General features: G+C 42.7%; 1 protein-coding gene and 1 long non-coding RNA gene across 2 annotated transcripts in view; one reads left to right on the plus strand and one right to left on the minus strand.

Annotated features, from left to right (window-relative positions):
• LTBP2 (latent transforming growth factor beta binding protein 2) overlaps positions 1-14,870 on the plus strand; it is a 151,320-nt gene that overhangs the window by 129,278 nt on the left and 7,172 nt on the right. Inside the window, exons 20-28 of the mRNA XM_082231992.1 lie at positions 646-771; positions 5,147-5,269; positions 6,171-6,296; positions 6,963-7,085; positions 7,327-7,458; positions 9,004-9,129; positions 10,118-10,261; positions 10,990-11,181; positions 11,359-11,442. Coding sequence (XP_082088118.1) covers positions 646-771; positions 5,147-5,269; positions 6,171-6,296; positions 6,963-7,085; positions 7,327-7,458; positions 9,004-9,129; positions 10,118-10,261; positions 10,990-11,181; positions 11,359-11,442 — 1,176 coding nt within the window. The remainder of the gene's footprint in view (positions 1-645; positions 772-5,146; positions 5,270-6,170; positions 6,297-6,962; positions 7,086-7,326; positions 7,459-9,003; positions 9,130-10,117; positions 10,262-10,989; positions 11,182-11,358; positions 11,443-14,870) is intronic.
• Positions 7,495-14,870, minus strand: part of LOC309538775 — a 247,682-nt gene continuing 240,306 nt past the window's right edge. Inside the window, exon 3 of the long non-coding RNA XR_014222333.1 lies at positions 7,495-8,191. This is a non-coding gene — a long non-coding RNA (uncharacterized lncRNA). The remainder of the gene's footprint in view (positions 8,192-14,870) is intronic.

The following is a 14,870-nucleotide window of genomic DNA, read 5'->3' on the forward strand; positions in this document are numbered from 1 at the left end:
GTTTTCCCCCCAGTGGGAACTGCTCTAGGACAACAATATTGAAGCTTTAGGCACATAGCTCCCCTCTGCAAGAATCCCGGGAAGTGTAATTTCTCAAGGGTGCTGGGAACTGTTAATCTGTGAGAGGCAAGCTACAATTCCCCAGATTCTTTGGAAGGGTTGTGTGCTTCACACGTATGGTTTGTGTGCAGCTGGGACTTGCTTAGGAATCTACTTCTCCCCCCCCCCGCTTGGTTCACCTTTATCACATCCACAGCCCAACAAGACAACAACAAGAATCCCCTGACAGCATACGAATCAATCTGGCTAACACGATTCAAAAATACACACTCATACGCAAAAACAATTCTCTATTTCTGCTTTTCAGTCACAAGCGTGGACAGAACCACCATCAGCTACTTCAAAACAGCAGAGCGCCTACAGAAGAAGCCTAACCTTTGAGCTGGAGAAACTTAAATGAGCTTCTGAAACTTAAATGAGCTTCTGAAATGAGTTTTAGAGGGAGTAACAGCAGAACTCTGTCCTTTTAGATAGGTTTCTGAGAGTATGCTGCCAAGGCAGTCTACAATATGAATGAATTTTTCCTTGGGCACACTGTCTTGACCAGTATCCCCCATCACTAACTGTCTGTTCTTTCCTCTCTAGATATTGATGAATGTGCCTCACACGCAGCCTGCCCTCAGGGAATCTGCACTAACACCCAGGGTTCCTTCACTTGCCAAACCTGTGACACTGGCTATGTGCTCTCATCCAATAAGCTCACTTGTGAAGGTAAAGATACTGGACTTCATTCTGCCTGGTTGAATGACTGTAACACTTGCCACAAATTAAACCTGTATGTAGTATAATAGCTGGACAGGCAGAGATTATGATCAGGATTGATTCTTCTCTTCCCCAGTATGATTTATCACCTAGGACATCTCATGCCACATTGATCTTATTTTACTTCTCTCTCTGGCTATGCCTCCATTCACAAAAGTCCTGGGCACCAGCAACCTAATGTATTTGGGACTCTCTGGGTTGAGAATATCTGGCAGAGATTAATACATTCATTAATGAATTGGTTGCAGCTCCTCGGCTAACTTACATTAACTCAAATTAGAGCAATTCAGAGGAGAAAAAGAAAATGGATCAGGGGAGTGAAAGGAACGAGTGCATAATTATTCAGAAAGATTAAATGAGACAAACCTGCCTAGCGATTTCAAACCACAAATTAGGGGAGGGGGTGAATGGAAGATATTGAATTTTCAGTGTCAAAACAACCAAGGGAGAATAATTAGGCTGGGGTGAAAGGGATATAAATATACCAACATAAAAATAGAAAAAGTACTAACAAAGCCAAAGTGAATGCACAATTAATTAGAGAACATTGTGAAAATGGCTCAGACAACCAACTTAACAAAGTGTTTGCAAATACAGTACAGGTAAACTTTTATCTGGTTAAATAGGCCAGTTGAAATAAATTTGCTACTAGCAAAAAATAAATAAAAATGAATTAGCGAAGATCAATTGCTTTTTATTGTTGTGAACGATCTTGAACAATTAATTTTGTAAAGGAGATGTGGAAAATGTAAACATACATAAATAAAAGTCTCCTCTTAAGGTGGGGCTGGGATAATGGTAGTTGTGCAATTAAGAGTAACAAAAGTGAAACCCCACCACCACCTCCTTGGAATAGGGCTAAAACAGGGAAGAATCAGAACAATGGGAAAGCAAGTATTATAAAAGAATCAAGTCCAACTGTCTTTTCCCCCTTGCTGTTCTTTTTGCTTCTCTATCTTCCAAAAACCGATAAAGCAGACATCTGTCTTGCACATGTCAAAAGCATAGAGTACAAACCTGGACACTATGTAAGAACTGTAAATAACAAATCACACACCCATGATTCACGCTGAAACCGAAGGACATAGCTTCAACAAAATCAACATAACTCAAAATTAGGAACTCACATGTTTACAAGAACAGGGTCCACGCGATGATATATTTTGTTCTCCAGATGGTCCAAGGGCATCAAAAATATTTGAATAATCTACAGTTTGGATAAACAGGATTCCTGCTTGGATGACTACATTTGTCTTCTCTGGAATCTTTTGCCGTTGTTGATGAGTGTGCTATATAAGGACATATCTAGCAGACCTGCTGCATAACTGCTTCACAGCTGGAGGCAGTCATGCTTCCAAATAGCATGGGCTGTAATCCTCAGGAAGAGAGCGCTTGGGTCCTGCTTGCACAGGCACCTGGCTGGCCATTGTGAGGACAGGGAGCTGGACCAGATGGGACACTGGCTGGATCTAGCAGGCTCTTCTCATGTTCTGAAAACTCTACTGTAAAGTTTGACAGCAGGCTACTCCGCACATTATAGGTCCCTGGGAGTCAGGCCATTGGTCCAGTTAGCTCGGTTTCATGCTTAGAAAGCTCAGGTCTGAGAGGTTTTCCATTTGTCCCCACTTTCCCTAGGAAAACCCGCTCTTTACCACTGAATTGGAGCAAACGTCTTGTTGCGCAGAAAGGAGGAGGAAAAAACTTAAACACATAGCAGAGTTCCTAAAAAAGTAGACCAGAGGCAATTGTACTTCACCCAGCAGAGCTTTTACTGATAACAGTGGTACCTCTGGATGCAAACGGGATCCGTTCTGGAGCCCCGTTCGCATCTTGAAGCCAACGCAACCCGCACCTGCACGTGCACGGGTCGCGTTTCGCTGCTTCTGCGCATGCACGTAACATCGTTTTGATCGTCTGCGCATGTGCGAGCGGCGAAACCCAGAAGGAACACATTCCGTTACTTCCGGGTCGCCGTGGAGCGCAACCCGAACATGCTCAACCTGAAGCTACTTCAACCCGAAGTATGACTGTACTGAAGGCAAATAAGCATAAATGGTCAAAAATCCAATACAGTTAGAGTTGGCGCAGTCCGTAAGAAACCGGTTGCAGCAAAAAACCAATAAAACTTACAAGACTAAACCTTAACACTACAGCATATGGAACAAAACACTAGAACAAAGAGACAGAAAACAGAAAGTGAGAGAGACCCAGGCTCCTCCTGGCTTGGGTTTGCTGTGATTCAGCAGTAAAGATCAGGTTTTCCAGTGGGACAAGCAGAAGGGTAGACGAGCCCTCGCTGATCACAAGGTTTCAGGCAGGAGCTTTTCCCAGCCCTTATCTGGAGATGCAAGGAACTGAACCAAAGATCTGCAGATAAATGTTGTGCCACTGAGCTACAGTTCTTGCCCCTCAAAGGGATCACATTTTTAGGCTTGTGTTTTATTCAGTTATGGGAATACACCTTTAAAAAGATAATCTGTGAATGAGACAAACACACTTTGGAAGCAGTTGCATCACAAGTACATTCATCAAGAGTAAGAAGTGTCTGCAGTTGTCTCCTGGGTGCACCCTTGGATGCAAACCTGGCTTTGTTGCCACTTCATATTAGGAACGGCCACAGAATAAAATGAACAAGAATCCAAGAAGATAGGCTGAACATGAGATGGGTTTTGTTATCAAAAAGAACTGGAGCTGTTTTTCCTCTAGTGTGCTGACCAATCCACAGGCCCCTTGTGTGCTGCGACATGCTGAAATGGGGAAGCGCATTTTGTTAGCATTTTCTCCCCCTGCAAAGGGAGCCCCTGATTTATAAGGGTGCAGGTGTTGGAGGCTATGGAGTAAGGGAAGAGGGAACCACATGCCTGCTTTCATTCTGTAATTTCTGCTGTTTCCTAGCAGTGTGCCAGAGATATATGTTCAGCGTGTTTGTAGATACAGCTTCAGTTCCTACTTCCTGGAAAATAATTTCCTCCTGAAATTTCTGGGTCCTACAAATAATATCATTGGGCCCCTCAAGACTGCTTTTTTAAAGGGTGTTTTCAGCAACATGTCATTGATGCTACAATAGCGTATTAGGAGTGGGTGTGTTTTGTCCACACATCATTCCACTATGTTAATTGTTCTGTGGTGCTTCCCCAATGTTAAAACATTCTTGTCACCTGGAGGGGCACTCTTGCACTAAAGTACAACAGAGGGGAGACAGAAAAGGACCCAGAACATTTGTGGTATAAAAAGTTACAGGATTTCAGCAGCAAGTTGCAGGACGTGCTGCAAAACTTTTGCAGGCACGAACAGTATACCCTCATGGGAACAAATGAACACAATAAAAAAGAAGTCTGGAGGGGCTGCTAAGATCCATCCTAATTCTAGCTCTTAAGTTCTACAATAGAGAGTAAAAGCTTCAGGAGTTATGTATAAAAGACATTGTTGTGACTGTAATAAACAGATGCATAATTTTGCCATTTCTCTCCAGCTGGTAATTGATTGTGTGGGAGTCTTTTCATATATGAGCTACGTTTACAGGGGAAAATCTTTTGATGTGACTACCTAAATTGATGTGCACTTAAGAAGCGGTACTGGGTACGAGTGTGATAATTTCTTGGTGTTACTTTACAAAGTTACATTCTTTTAGATGTACACACCTTAAGATGGTTTAAGAGGACATCTACAAATAACACTACATCTGCAAAAACCTTTTGTTGTATCACACAGGAACACTCATTGGGGAGCTGTGAACATCTTTTCTGAATGCATGTAATGGCCCTTAAGTAAGGAAAGGAAGCGAGTCTGTTTAATTAGTTGATGGATTGGTCGGCGCGCACACGGGGGTGCGGGGGAGATCCAATTCCTTGAGGAAGTGAAAGTACTGCACATTCTATTCTTTTACTGGACAAAGATTGTGTTTGCCTTCCCCTGTGACTGACGCCGAGGCAGCTGGGGGAGAGATATGCTGGAGAATTCCTTCAAAGATTAGACTGACCTAGAGAAGAATATCACTCATCAGAATATGGGTCAAAGACAACTGTGTAGCGATAGCTGCACAGAGAAAGAAATGTGTGCTTGTTACCTTCCTAAGAATTGAGCTGGGGTTTGACTAACATAAATTACCTCTGCAACAGCTTGCATATAGGTGCTCTGTAAATATCTCATCTTTGCATTTTTTTTGTTTTTGTTTTAAAAAGAGCTTAGGCTTGCATAATTCCTCTACGTGGGAGCAATTTTTCTATATGATGTGTTCCTCCCCTCCTTGTTTAAGTGCTGCAGCTTCCTATAATAGGTTCAAATAGTTCTCTACCATTAATCATGTCTTCCTTTGCTTGGACAGATATTAATGAATGTGAAGACGCAAATACTCACTGCCTGGGAGGCGAGTGCTTAAACACACCAGGCTCCTACAGGTGCCATTGCCGGACTGGATTTGAGCTCTTCAATGGAAGCATCTGTGAAGGTATGACAGATTCTTCCCCCATGGATCTGTCCATTCATCTCCCATTGAGCCATGTCTTCGCCATTAGCTCAGGAAAGGAAAGAAGGAAAACACAAACAGTATCTTTTGGGGCTTCCCATTCCTGACCATGTGGCCCTGGTGCAAGCCATCCTCCTAGGGTTTAGGAAGAAATTGCCACACAAGCTTGAATAGCTCTCCAAGCCAGTGGTTGGGAGAGTGTTCATGTTGGCAACAAAAAATTTGAGAGAACAAATGGAGCATTTGTCAAGATAAGCACCTGTTCCCATCTATATAAATTTAAACAGTAGACTTGGACTCTCCCAGCCCTCTGTGTGAGGTGGTTGGTCAAAGGGCTCATCCCTTCTGGATCAGATGGAGAAATCTTCAGATCTTCACATCATCCAGTTCCTTCCTATCCCCAACTCTTTAAGAAATGCCTCAAAGGCATAGCTATTTTCACATGCCTGTGACAATTAACTAAGATGTTTGGATTCAGTGGATCTTCCCCTTTCCTTACCCATTTCCTCTTTTCTTTTCCTCATTTGACTGTTCATTTGTATTGTGAGCCCACCACTGTTCTCATTCTGTGTTCTTCTTCATTTCATTCTGTATTCTGTCTTAATTCAAGTGCCTCTTAAATAAAGTCATTTCCATACAATCAAGCAAAACATGCCCAAGTTGCATTTTCCCTTGTGGAAACTCTTGCAAGCTCCTATAGAACAATGTCCCTTCTGGAAACAAAAGATGTGGCTAGCATAAGCAACAGGATGCAGCGAGCGTTGCTGCTGGACTTGAAAGAGCTGTCCTTTCTATAAGGCTATGTATAAGGGCTGACAAATAAGAATACTCAGTAGCAGCTGGTCTGAGGGAGTTGTCTGTAACTATCTTTTCTCTCCTGTAGATCTGAATGAGTGCCTGGACAGTGGCATCTGCAGCCCCAATGGTGAATGCCTGAACAGCCATGGATCCTATTTCTGCATTTGTGCTCTTGGCTTTTCAAATGCTGGTGGTGGAGTCAGCTGTCAAGGTAAGATCCTAGATGCTAGAATGGCTTGGGTCTGCTCCTCTGTCCTCTTGGACCCTTCATGCCAATAGTGATTGGAGATCATGCAGGGAAACCCAAGGGTCTCTCTTCCCTTGCTCCTTCCAAATTGGTCCAAGTTCCCTTCAAAATTCAGGCCCAGTTCATAAGTAGCTTGATTCAGCATCACCAAACCCACACTGCTAGCCCTCCATTAACCTGGTGAGAGAAGACGGTGGCTTAGAAGCTTTGTGGAACTGGAAGCTTCAGGCTTAAGGCCTAGACCCTCTCATGATACTGTTCAGGAATGTCCCTAGTTCCAAGGAATATGGTGCTTCCAAGAGTCAGTGGATGCACCTCCTGTCATGTGGCCTCTCTTCTATGGTCCTCACTTGCAAGGGTGAATTTGGGGCAGGGGTGATTGGTGGTTTGGAATGCTGCGGCTGTGAAAGGGCATCAGGGCCCACTTCAAATTTGGCCCAAGCCGCAATCTCAACAAGTTCATTTGGGCCCACTTCAAATTCAACTCAAATTCATTTGAACTTGCCCATCACTCATTTTCAACCCTTTCTGCTTCCGTCCTTGGTCTTCCGCCCTCTTTCAAGATTGTTTGTTTGAAGTTGCCAAATTTATGCTGTGCTTTTTTATGTCGTCTTATATTCCCTTCTCCAGATGTAGATGAATGTGCAGACCAGTCCAGGTGTTTGCGTGGGCAGTGCCTCAATACAGAAGGATCTTACAGCTGCTTGTGTCAAACTGGCTTCAGACATTCCCAGGAGACTGATGATTGTATAGGTAAGAAGTGAACTCTAAAGGAGGAGAAATGTCTACAGAATAGGGCCAACTAGTGTGATATCCAATGCAAATAGCAGTCATTAAATGCTAGGGGCTCTTATCTTGCACATCAACCACTGTAGTCATAGAAGTGGTGTTGTACATTGTTGCCAGGACTCCATTTGGCTTTAGATGTGTATATTCCCTTGTTATGTTTGTCTTTCTGACTACTTACTTTGAAATGCTTTGCCTTGGATTACAGATGTGGATGAGTGTGAAGAATACGGGGATGCCGTGTGTGGCACATGGGAATGCCAGAACACCTTGGGCTCATATCACTGCATTATGGGATGTCCAGCTGGCTTCCATCGCACATCATTTGGCGAATGCATTGGTGGGTTCCATGTCTGTAGAAACTCTGGGGCATTCAAAAGACAAGAAAAAGCCTCTGTAATGGAGGACTTCAGCCGATGAAGGAAAGGAGAGGAAAGTCATGACCAACATGAAGGCAAAAGCTTCTGCCTCTTTCTGCCTTGTTGTGCTCTCATTAAGCCTAGGCATCTCCCTTTTTTGAATGCAATAAGAGAAACCACCTTTTTTCTTTCCCTATTAGGAAGATTGTTAAGGAGCTGTATGCACAACATAGACATTTCAGTACTGGGAGCCTTTAATAAAATATAGCCTGCCAGGATTTATTGGCCAACCCATCTCTCTCTTTCTCTGTCTATTGCAAACTAGATCAAATAAGCAGGGGCTGGGGGCAGTGTAAATATTGGACTTGGTTCCTATAGTAGTTGTGAAAGGGGAAATGATCTGCTGGAGACAGCACTGTTTCAATGCCTTAAAGATAAGCTCCAGTTCCTTAACATTTTGGGAGTGTCAAAACGTAGATACATATTGTTTCCTTAGCTAATACAGTGGTACCTCGGGTTAAGTACTTAATTCGTTCCGGAGGTCTGTTCTTAACCTGAAACTGTTCTTAACCTGAAGCACCACTTTAGCTAATGGGGCCTCCTGCTGCCGCCGCGCCGCCAGAGCACAATTTCTGTTCTCATTCTGAAGCAAAGTTCTTAACCCGAAGCACTATTTCTGGGTTAGCGGAGACTGTAACCTGAAGCGTATGTAACCTGAAGCATATGTAACCCGAGGTACCACTGTACCATGATTATTTTCTGCCCGTCCCAGTAATAGGTGTTACTAGTGTCATGACTTCAGGGCTTCTCCTTAGTGCAATGCAATCTTTAGCTAATACGGTGACTCTTGCCAGTCACCACAATGTTCATTTTAATGTCCAGTATGGAATTATCACATAGGTGTGTGTGATCTACATAGGGGAAAAACACAAGCCCAATGTTAATCTGTTTCTGAAATGCATTTATGGTGGAGAAGTCCAAAAACCTCCTTGCTGCTCTGCAAGTAAAAAAGAAGGTTAAGTGCAGTTAGTTGAGCACCTTTGCACCATCAGACAGCCTGTTTACTTTGACCTGGCTGTGCCCAACATCATTGACACAGTCACATCCTTCCTGCATACTTTATAACAAACATATAGAAACCATCTGAATCTCGCCTGTGCTTATTTACAGCGCAGTGTTTTAAATTTGCTTATACTCCCTTTCTTTCCTCATTCATTTTTTCCACATTCTTCCTTCATCAAATTCCTTACCCCATAAAACAGCCCATTCCTCTTGACATCTTACGTCTTCTACATGTCAGCTTGCTTTGTTTTCTGAACACCCACAGATGGTGTTGCAATGAAGTTTGAAATAGTTCATTGAATTACTTCCTATTCTTGCGTAAACTTCTGGTCAACTGAGGAGCTAGAGATGCCCCTATTGCGAAAGATGGAAGATTGGTAGCTTATGATTGTGATACACAAGTGGGGATGGGCTTGCTAAGAAAATAGACTCTGTGCTGATTCATCTGTCCTTCTTCCCTGCAGATATTGATGAGTGTGCCAACGAGACTCTGTGTGGCAGTCATGGGTTCTGCGTCAACACAGACAGCTCGTTCCATTGTCTGTGTGACCGTGGCTATGAAAACTCACCTTCAGGCCTTGACTGCATTGGTAAGAGTCACTCAGTATTCTAGTTTCATGTTACTTCTTTCTTCTAGATGCTGACAGCTCTCCAAAATACGGGCCCAAGATCTGTTCATGCTTCTGCTCTCATTGTCGTAAATTCTGTCCTCATGAAAATCCAGCCCCTCATAATCCCTAGTAATAAAAAGTCTTCTGTGATTAGGCCCTTATACTGGAGGGATAGGACTGTAGGCAAAAGTAGCCCCAGATGAATCTCCAAGACTCATCAGTTCCTTTTCTAAAAGTGTACCAAGATGTGATGATGGCACGACCCATGTGTCATGTATAAAGCAAGGGGATGCAAAAGAGCAGAGGATGGGGGGGTCCTAATCATTCCCCTCTCCATGCTTTCCCCCCTGAAACTGCCTCTTCCCATTTGCTTTGTACCAAAAGTGGCTTATACATGTATTTGCACTTGGAGCCCAAACTTGAGAAAGTAAAGTTGCAATCCCTGGTTTAAAGCACAGTACAGCTGCCATCACACATCTGTAAATGAATGAACATAGTGAAACCCATTAAATGAGGGGCTACATTTCAGGGCTGGCCCTACCATTAGGCAAAAGCTGATACTGGGTGTTAGGAAAGGGCTGCAATTTTTTTATATAAAAGTGCAGTCCTAATCGTGTCTGTTTGGAAGTAGGCCCTATGGAATTCATTGGGGCGTACACCCAAGTAACTGAGGTTAGGACCGCAGCCTTGTTTTTGTGCTTCTACTGCCATGGATGAGGAGGGTTGCTTGTGGAGTTTTCTTCCTCAAATGCCAAAATAGTTTGACTGGCTTTGGGTACTGTGCCCCTTGACGGTGGGGGAGCATTTTCTGCTCTGCCTTAGGTAGCAAAATGTCTTGGGTCAGCCCTGCCCAGTTTGTTTATTTTATTTTCAAGGTTTAGTTGTGAAGAGAAGGAATGGCAAATCAGAAGGCTTTGGGGCAGATGTATGGCTTCTTAATGCACTTATAAGATTTTGTATCTTGCAGATGTGAACGAATGTGAGATGATGGTTGCCGTCTGTGGGACAGCACTTTGTGAGAACGTGGAAGGTGCTTTTCTGTGCCTGTGTTCCAGTGACCACGAGGACTATGACACGGAAACAGGCGAATGCCGCCCCCGAGCAGACATGGGTGAGAGTTACTTGCTGGGCAGGGCAATACAAGACAGAATCCAAGACACTGTTCTAGTAAGAAGAACCACGAATTCATTTTATGGGTCTGTATAAAAGGAAGCCCTGCAGTAGGTTCTTCACCTTTAGGTTTAAATATCTTGCATAATCCCTGTGAACAGTATGATCTGCTGATCAGACAAGCTCAAAGAGACTTTTGATCTAACCGAGCCACAAAACAATTTATTATGCACATGCTGACATCACTTCTGAACATAGCTCCACCAGTCATCATCTTGTCCAATCAAGGATGCAGCAATTCCTATGTGAAAAGGCATAGCTCAAAATCTTTTGATAAGTGTAAGGATAGTAAACTGAAACTTGAGTTCTTAAGGCTTTTCTGCATGACTCCAAATGCATGCCCTAAATTTTACTCTTACTGAGACTTTTATAATCCCTAATCTGACACCAGCAGTGTGATGTCCCATTCCCACATAATGTATCAGGGAGAGAGCAGCTGTACTGCTGAGGTGGTGGCTGTGCTGCTGTTTGCAACTTTCTTTTCTTTAAAATAGGTTGCATTCTAGCATTACTTATTTGGTAAAATCCTGAGAATGCCATGCTTTGCCCAATGCTCTTTATCAATGGATACAGTACTTCAAGAGCCTTCCTCGAGCTCTAATGAAGACACCCATGTTATCAGTGGGTGATAACAAAACGAAAACCCCTACATTTTCTCTCTAAACTTAGGAGGACCTGGAAGGCCTGTATCTTTGCATCCCAGAAGCTCAGAGAGGAAGGATTGCTACTATCATATTGGTGACATCCCACTATGTGACAGTGTCTTGGCCAACAACACCACTAAGGAAGAATGCTGCTGCACAGAAGGAGCAGCCTGGGGAGACAATTGTGAGACACATCCATGCCCTGTCATTGGCTCAGGTGAGACATTTGCTCTGTAGTGTTTTCTTCTCTGCCAGATCCAGTCAAAGAGAGAGGTCACCATGGCTTGCCATGTTCAAGTTGTGTGCTGCAATAATGATATACTTTCTGTGTTTTTCCCCCATCTCTCTCTCCCTATCCCGCTGAACTTCTTGTTTCTTCCCCTGTTTTTGCCAGTGGAATATACTGACATTTGCCCTAGTGGGAAAGGATATATCCCTGTGGAAGGGACGCTGATTTTTGGACAGACATCTTACACAGGTACCCCTTTCTCTTTTTCTACCCATTCCACCAGGCATCTGAAGGTCAAAGTTAGGTGTGATGTGGAAGATCTCAGTCAATCACTCAGTCAGTCAGTCAGTCAATAATTTATTGTACAGTCCTAGACCTGTTAAAACAAAACAGAGTAAAAACATGACCAATAAAACATAGCCATATTTAAAATACAATATGATACATCAATAAAACCTGAGGTACAGATTGCAATTAAAATGAGAGCACCATCTTATGAGACCTTTGAGCAGAGAAGAGGAACTTGGCCACTAACTCTGTCATTAACTTGCTTGTGTTAGCCAAGAAATATTCTGGATGCCATTCCAGAAACCTTCCAGGATGTTCCTCAGAAGGGGGCAAGGTTGCTGTTACATTCCTCTCTATGAACATTGCATTCGAAAAAGATATGACCCAAAGTTTTGACTACTTCATCTCCACAGGGACGCAGACAATCTTCACATGGGATGCCTTGCCAAATGTACTTTCAGAGTGGGAGATCTGTAATCAGAACTCTGAACCATTTTTATCTTGACTTAAAAACTGAATCATTTTTATCTTGACTTAAAAGCAGCTGGTGGGGGCCTGCAGTGCTGGGAAAGCCTCCCCCCATATACTGCTGTCTTCTGCAACAATTAGTCATGGAATTGGGGAGAAGACAAATACAATCTGGACTAAGGATGGGGTGTTTTTTGTTTGTTTGTTCCCCTGCTAATACAACCATCACATATTCAGATTTCACAAACCAATATGTGAACAGAAAAACAGCTACCCTTCAAATTTCACACTTCTCCAAATATATTGATGCAGTTCTTCAACCAAAAAATGAATACAAGAATGTGTACATTAGGGGAAAGTGTATAGAAAAATACATACATGACAATCACATAGGTAAATGCACTGTATTAGGGGAAATTGCTTGCAAACGTGTGTGGATTTTCATGAAGACTCCCCCCCAAAAAAAAAAATTAACACAAACTGATGCTAAAATGGTGTGAACTGAACTTATGATTGGAAAAATGAGAAACTGAGAAAAACCTAAATCAACAGATCTGCGATACCCTCCAAAATGTTTGTAATCTTACTTGTGACAGTCTGTGAGAAAGAAAGATTAGTAGGAAACATCACCAATAAATCTGGGGATAGGTCTATACAGAATAAGACTGCGAACTACAAATTGCCAGGTAGAATCATAGAATCATAGAATCCTAGAGTTGGAAGAGACCACAAGGGCCATCGAGTCCAACCCCCTGCCAAGCAGGAAACACCATCAGAGCACTCCTGACATATGGTTGTCAAGCCTCTGCTTAAAGACCTCCAAAGTAGGAGACTCCACCACACTCCTTGGCAGCAAATTCCACTGTCGAACAGCTCTTACTGTCAGGAAGTTCTTCCTAATGTTTAGGTGGAATCTTCTTTCTTGTAGTTTGGATCCATTGCTCCGTGTCCGCTTCTCTGGAGCAGCAGAAAACAACCTTTCTCCCTCCTCCATGTGACATCCTTTTATATATTTGAACATGGCTATCATATCACCCCTTAACCTCCTCTTCTCCAGGCTAAACATGCCCAGCTCCCTTAGCCGTTCCTCATAAGGCATCGTTTCCAGGCCTTTGACCATTTTGGTTGCCCTCCTCTGGACACGTTCCAGTTTGTCAGTGTCCTTCTTGAATTGTGGTGCCCAGAACTGGACACAGTACTCCAGGTGAGGTCTGACCAGAGCAGAATACAGTGGGACTATTACTTCCCTTGATCTAGATGCTATACTCCTATTGATACAGCCCAGAATTGCATTGGCTTTTTTAGCTGCCGCGTCACACTGTTGGCTCATGTCAAGTTTGTGGTCAACCAAGACTCCTAGATCCTTTTCACATGTACTGCTCTCAAGCCAGGTGTCCCCCATCTTGTATTTGTGCCTCTCATTTTTTTTGCCCAAGTGCAATACTTTACATTTCTCCCTGTTAAAATTCATCTTGTTTGTTTTTGCCCAGTTCTCTAATCTGTCAAGGTCGTTTTGAAGTGTGATCCTGTCCTCTGGGGTGTTAGCCACCCCTCCCAGTTTGGTGTCATCTACAAATTTGATAGTTAGAGATCAGGCCAGAAAATAAAATTAGGTAGTTAGAGATCAGGCCAGAAAATAAAATCTGGCAGCCCCTCAGACTGACCAAGGCAGTCTTGGTTCTTAATGGAGCCTTAGGAAAGGACCCAGGAGGCGAACTGAGTTTAAAGGTAACATTTTGCTGTAAGTGCTCATAAAATGGTCTACTTTCATTTGTGCAAGTCTTAGAATTTATCAGAGTATGTAGAAGATGAAGGAATTAAGTAGAAGGGAGGACTGCAGTTGCCTCTCTCGCTTTTCATACCTTCTGCATTGGACATACAGAGGTGGTTTATGTTTCAAAAAATGATTAGTTTACTCACTTGTATGAATATAATGGAACTCACTGGAACACATTTCCAGCACCTCTCAGGTGCCATTCTAAGAAAGTGAGGGAGGTGTTCATGGTGAATTCCAGCACCTCTTTTTCTGGAAAAATAGCACCAAATATAATAAACCTTCAGTTTAATAGGAGTAATGTTTAAAAGAGTAGAATCTTTCCCGCAGCAGGATTTAGTAGTAGTAGTATTGAACTGAGAATTGAAAAATCATGGTTGATACTTACCATTTAGAAAAGTTTTTTCAGTCTGAATAATCATTTTTGAATGTGGTCATTTCTTCCATTAACTTTATTATGGGAACAGGAGTTGCTCTTCACTGTATGCTACATGCAGAATTGGGAGTAGGTTTTCCACACTGTGGGGTGGGGGGGGTATGACACTTTTCTCTGTGTACACTGAAACACCTTTTTATTTAAGCATAAATATTTCAACATTTTGAAAACAAAGATGAAAAGTCATTAACGTGTTCTTTTTTTAAAAAAAGAAAAAACCTGCTGATAAAATGGTACCAGTAGGAATGGTAACCGTGAAGGGATGTGTTGGCAGTACTGCCTACCTATTGTGTCTCTGTGCATGTCAAAATATATGCCTCTTAAAAACATGGAAGAGTTAGCACTAAGGTGATCAACATCAAACTTGGATTTTTTTGCAGTCTGGAAAGAAAAATAAGAATTATGGGGTGGGGGGAATACAGAAGAACTATGATTTTATGACAGTGTCAAAGAGAGGCCCTGTAAAAATAATGACTGAACAAAGGTTGGCAATGCCACAGTAAATTCCTAGGGTGAATGTGTTCTAAAAGTCACTTACAACTATGATGAGGCACAACAGGCCTGACCAACACAGCAGCACACATTAAATGAATGCACCCCAGAATCCTCTAAAACAGGCAGGTGTTCAACAGCAAGTTAGGTGTGAAATCAGTTCCCTGAAGACAGATAGCTTGAAAAGCACCACCCTTGAGAATAAACAGGAATTTGTTT

The sequence above is a fragment of the Podarcis vaucheri genome, assembly GCF_965113315.1.
Source record: "Podarcis vaucheri genome assembly, chromosome: 1".
NCBI lineage: Eukaryota > Metazoa > Chordata > Lepidosauria > Squamata > Lacertidae > Podarcis > Podarcis vaucheri.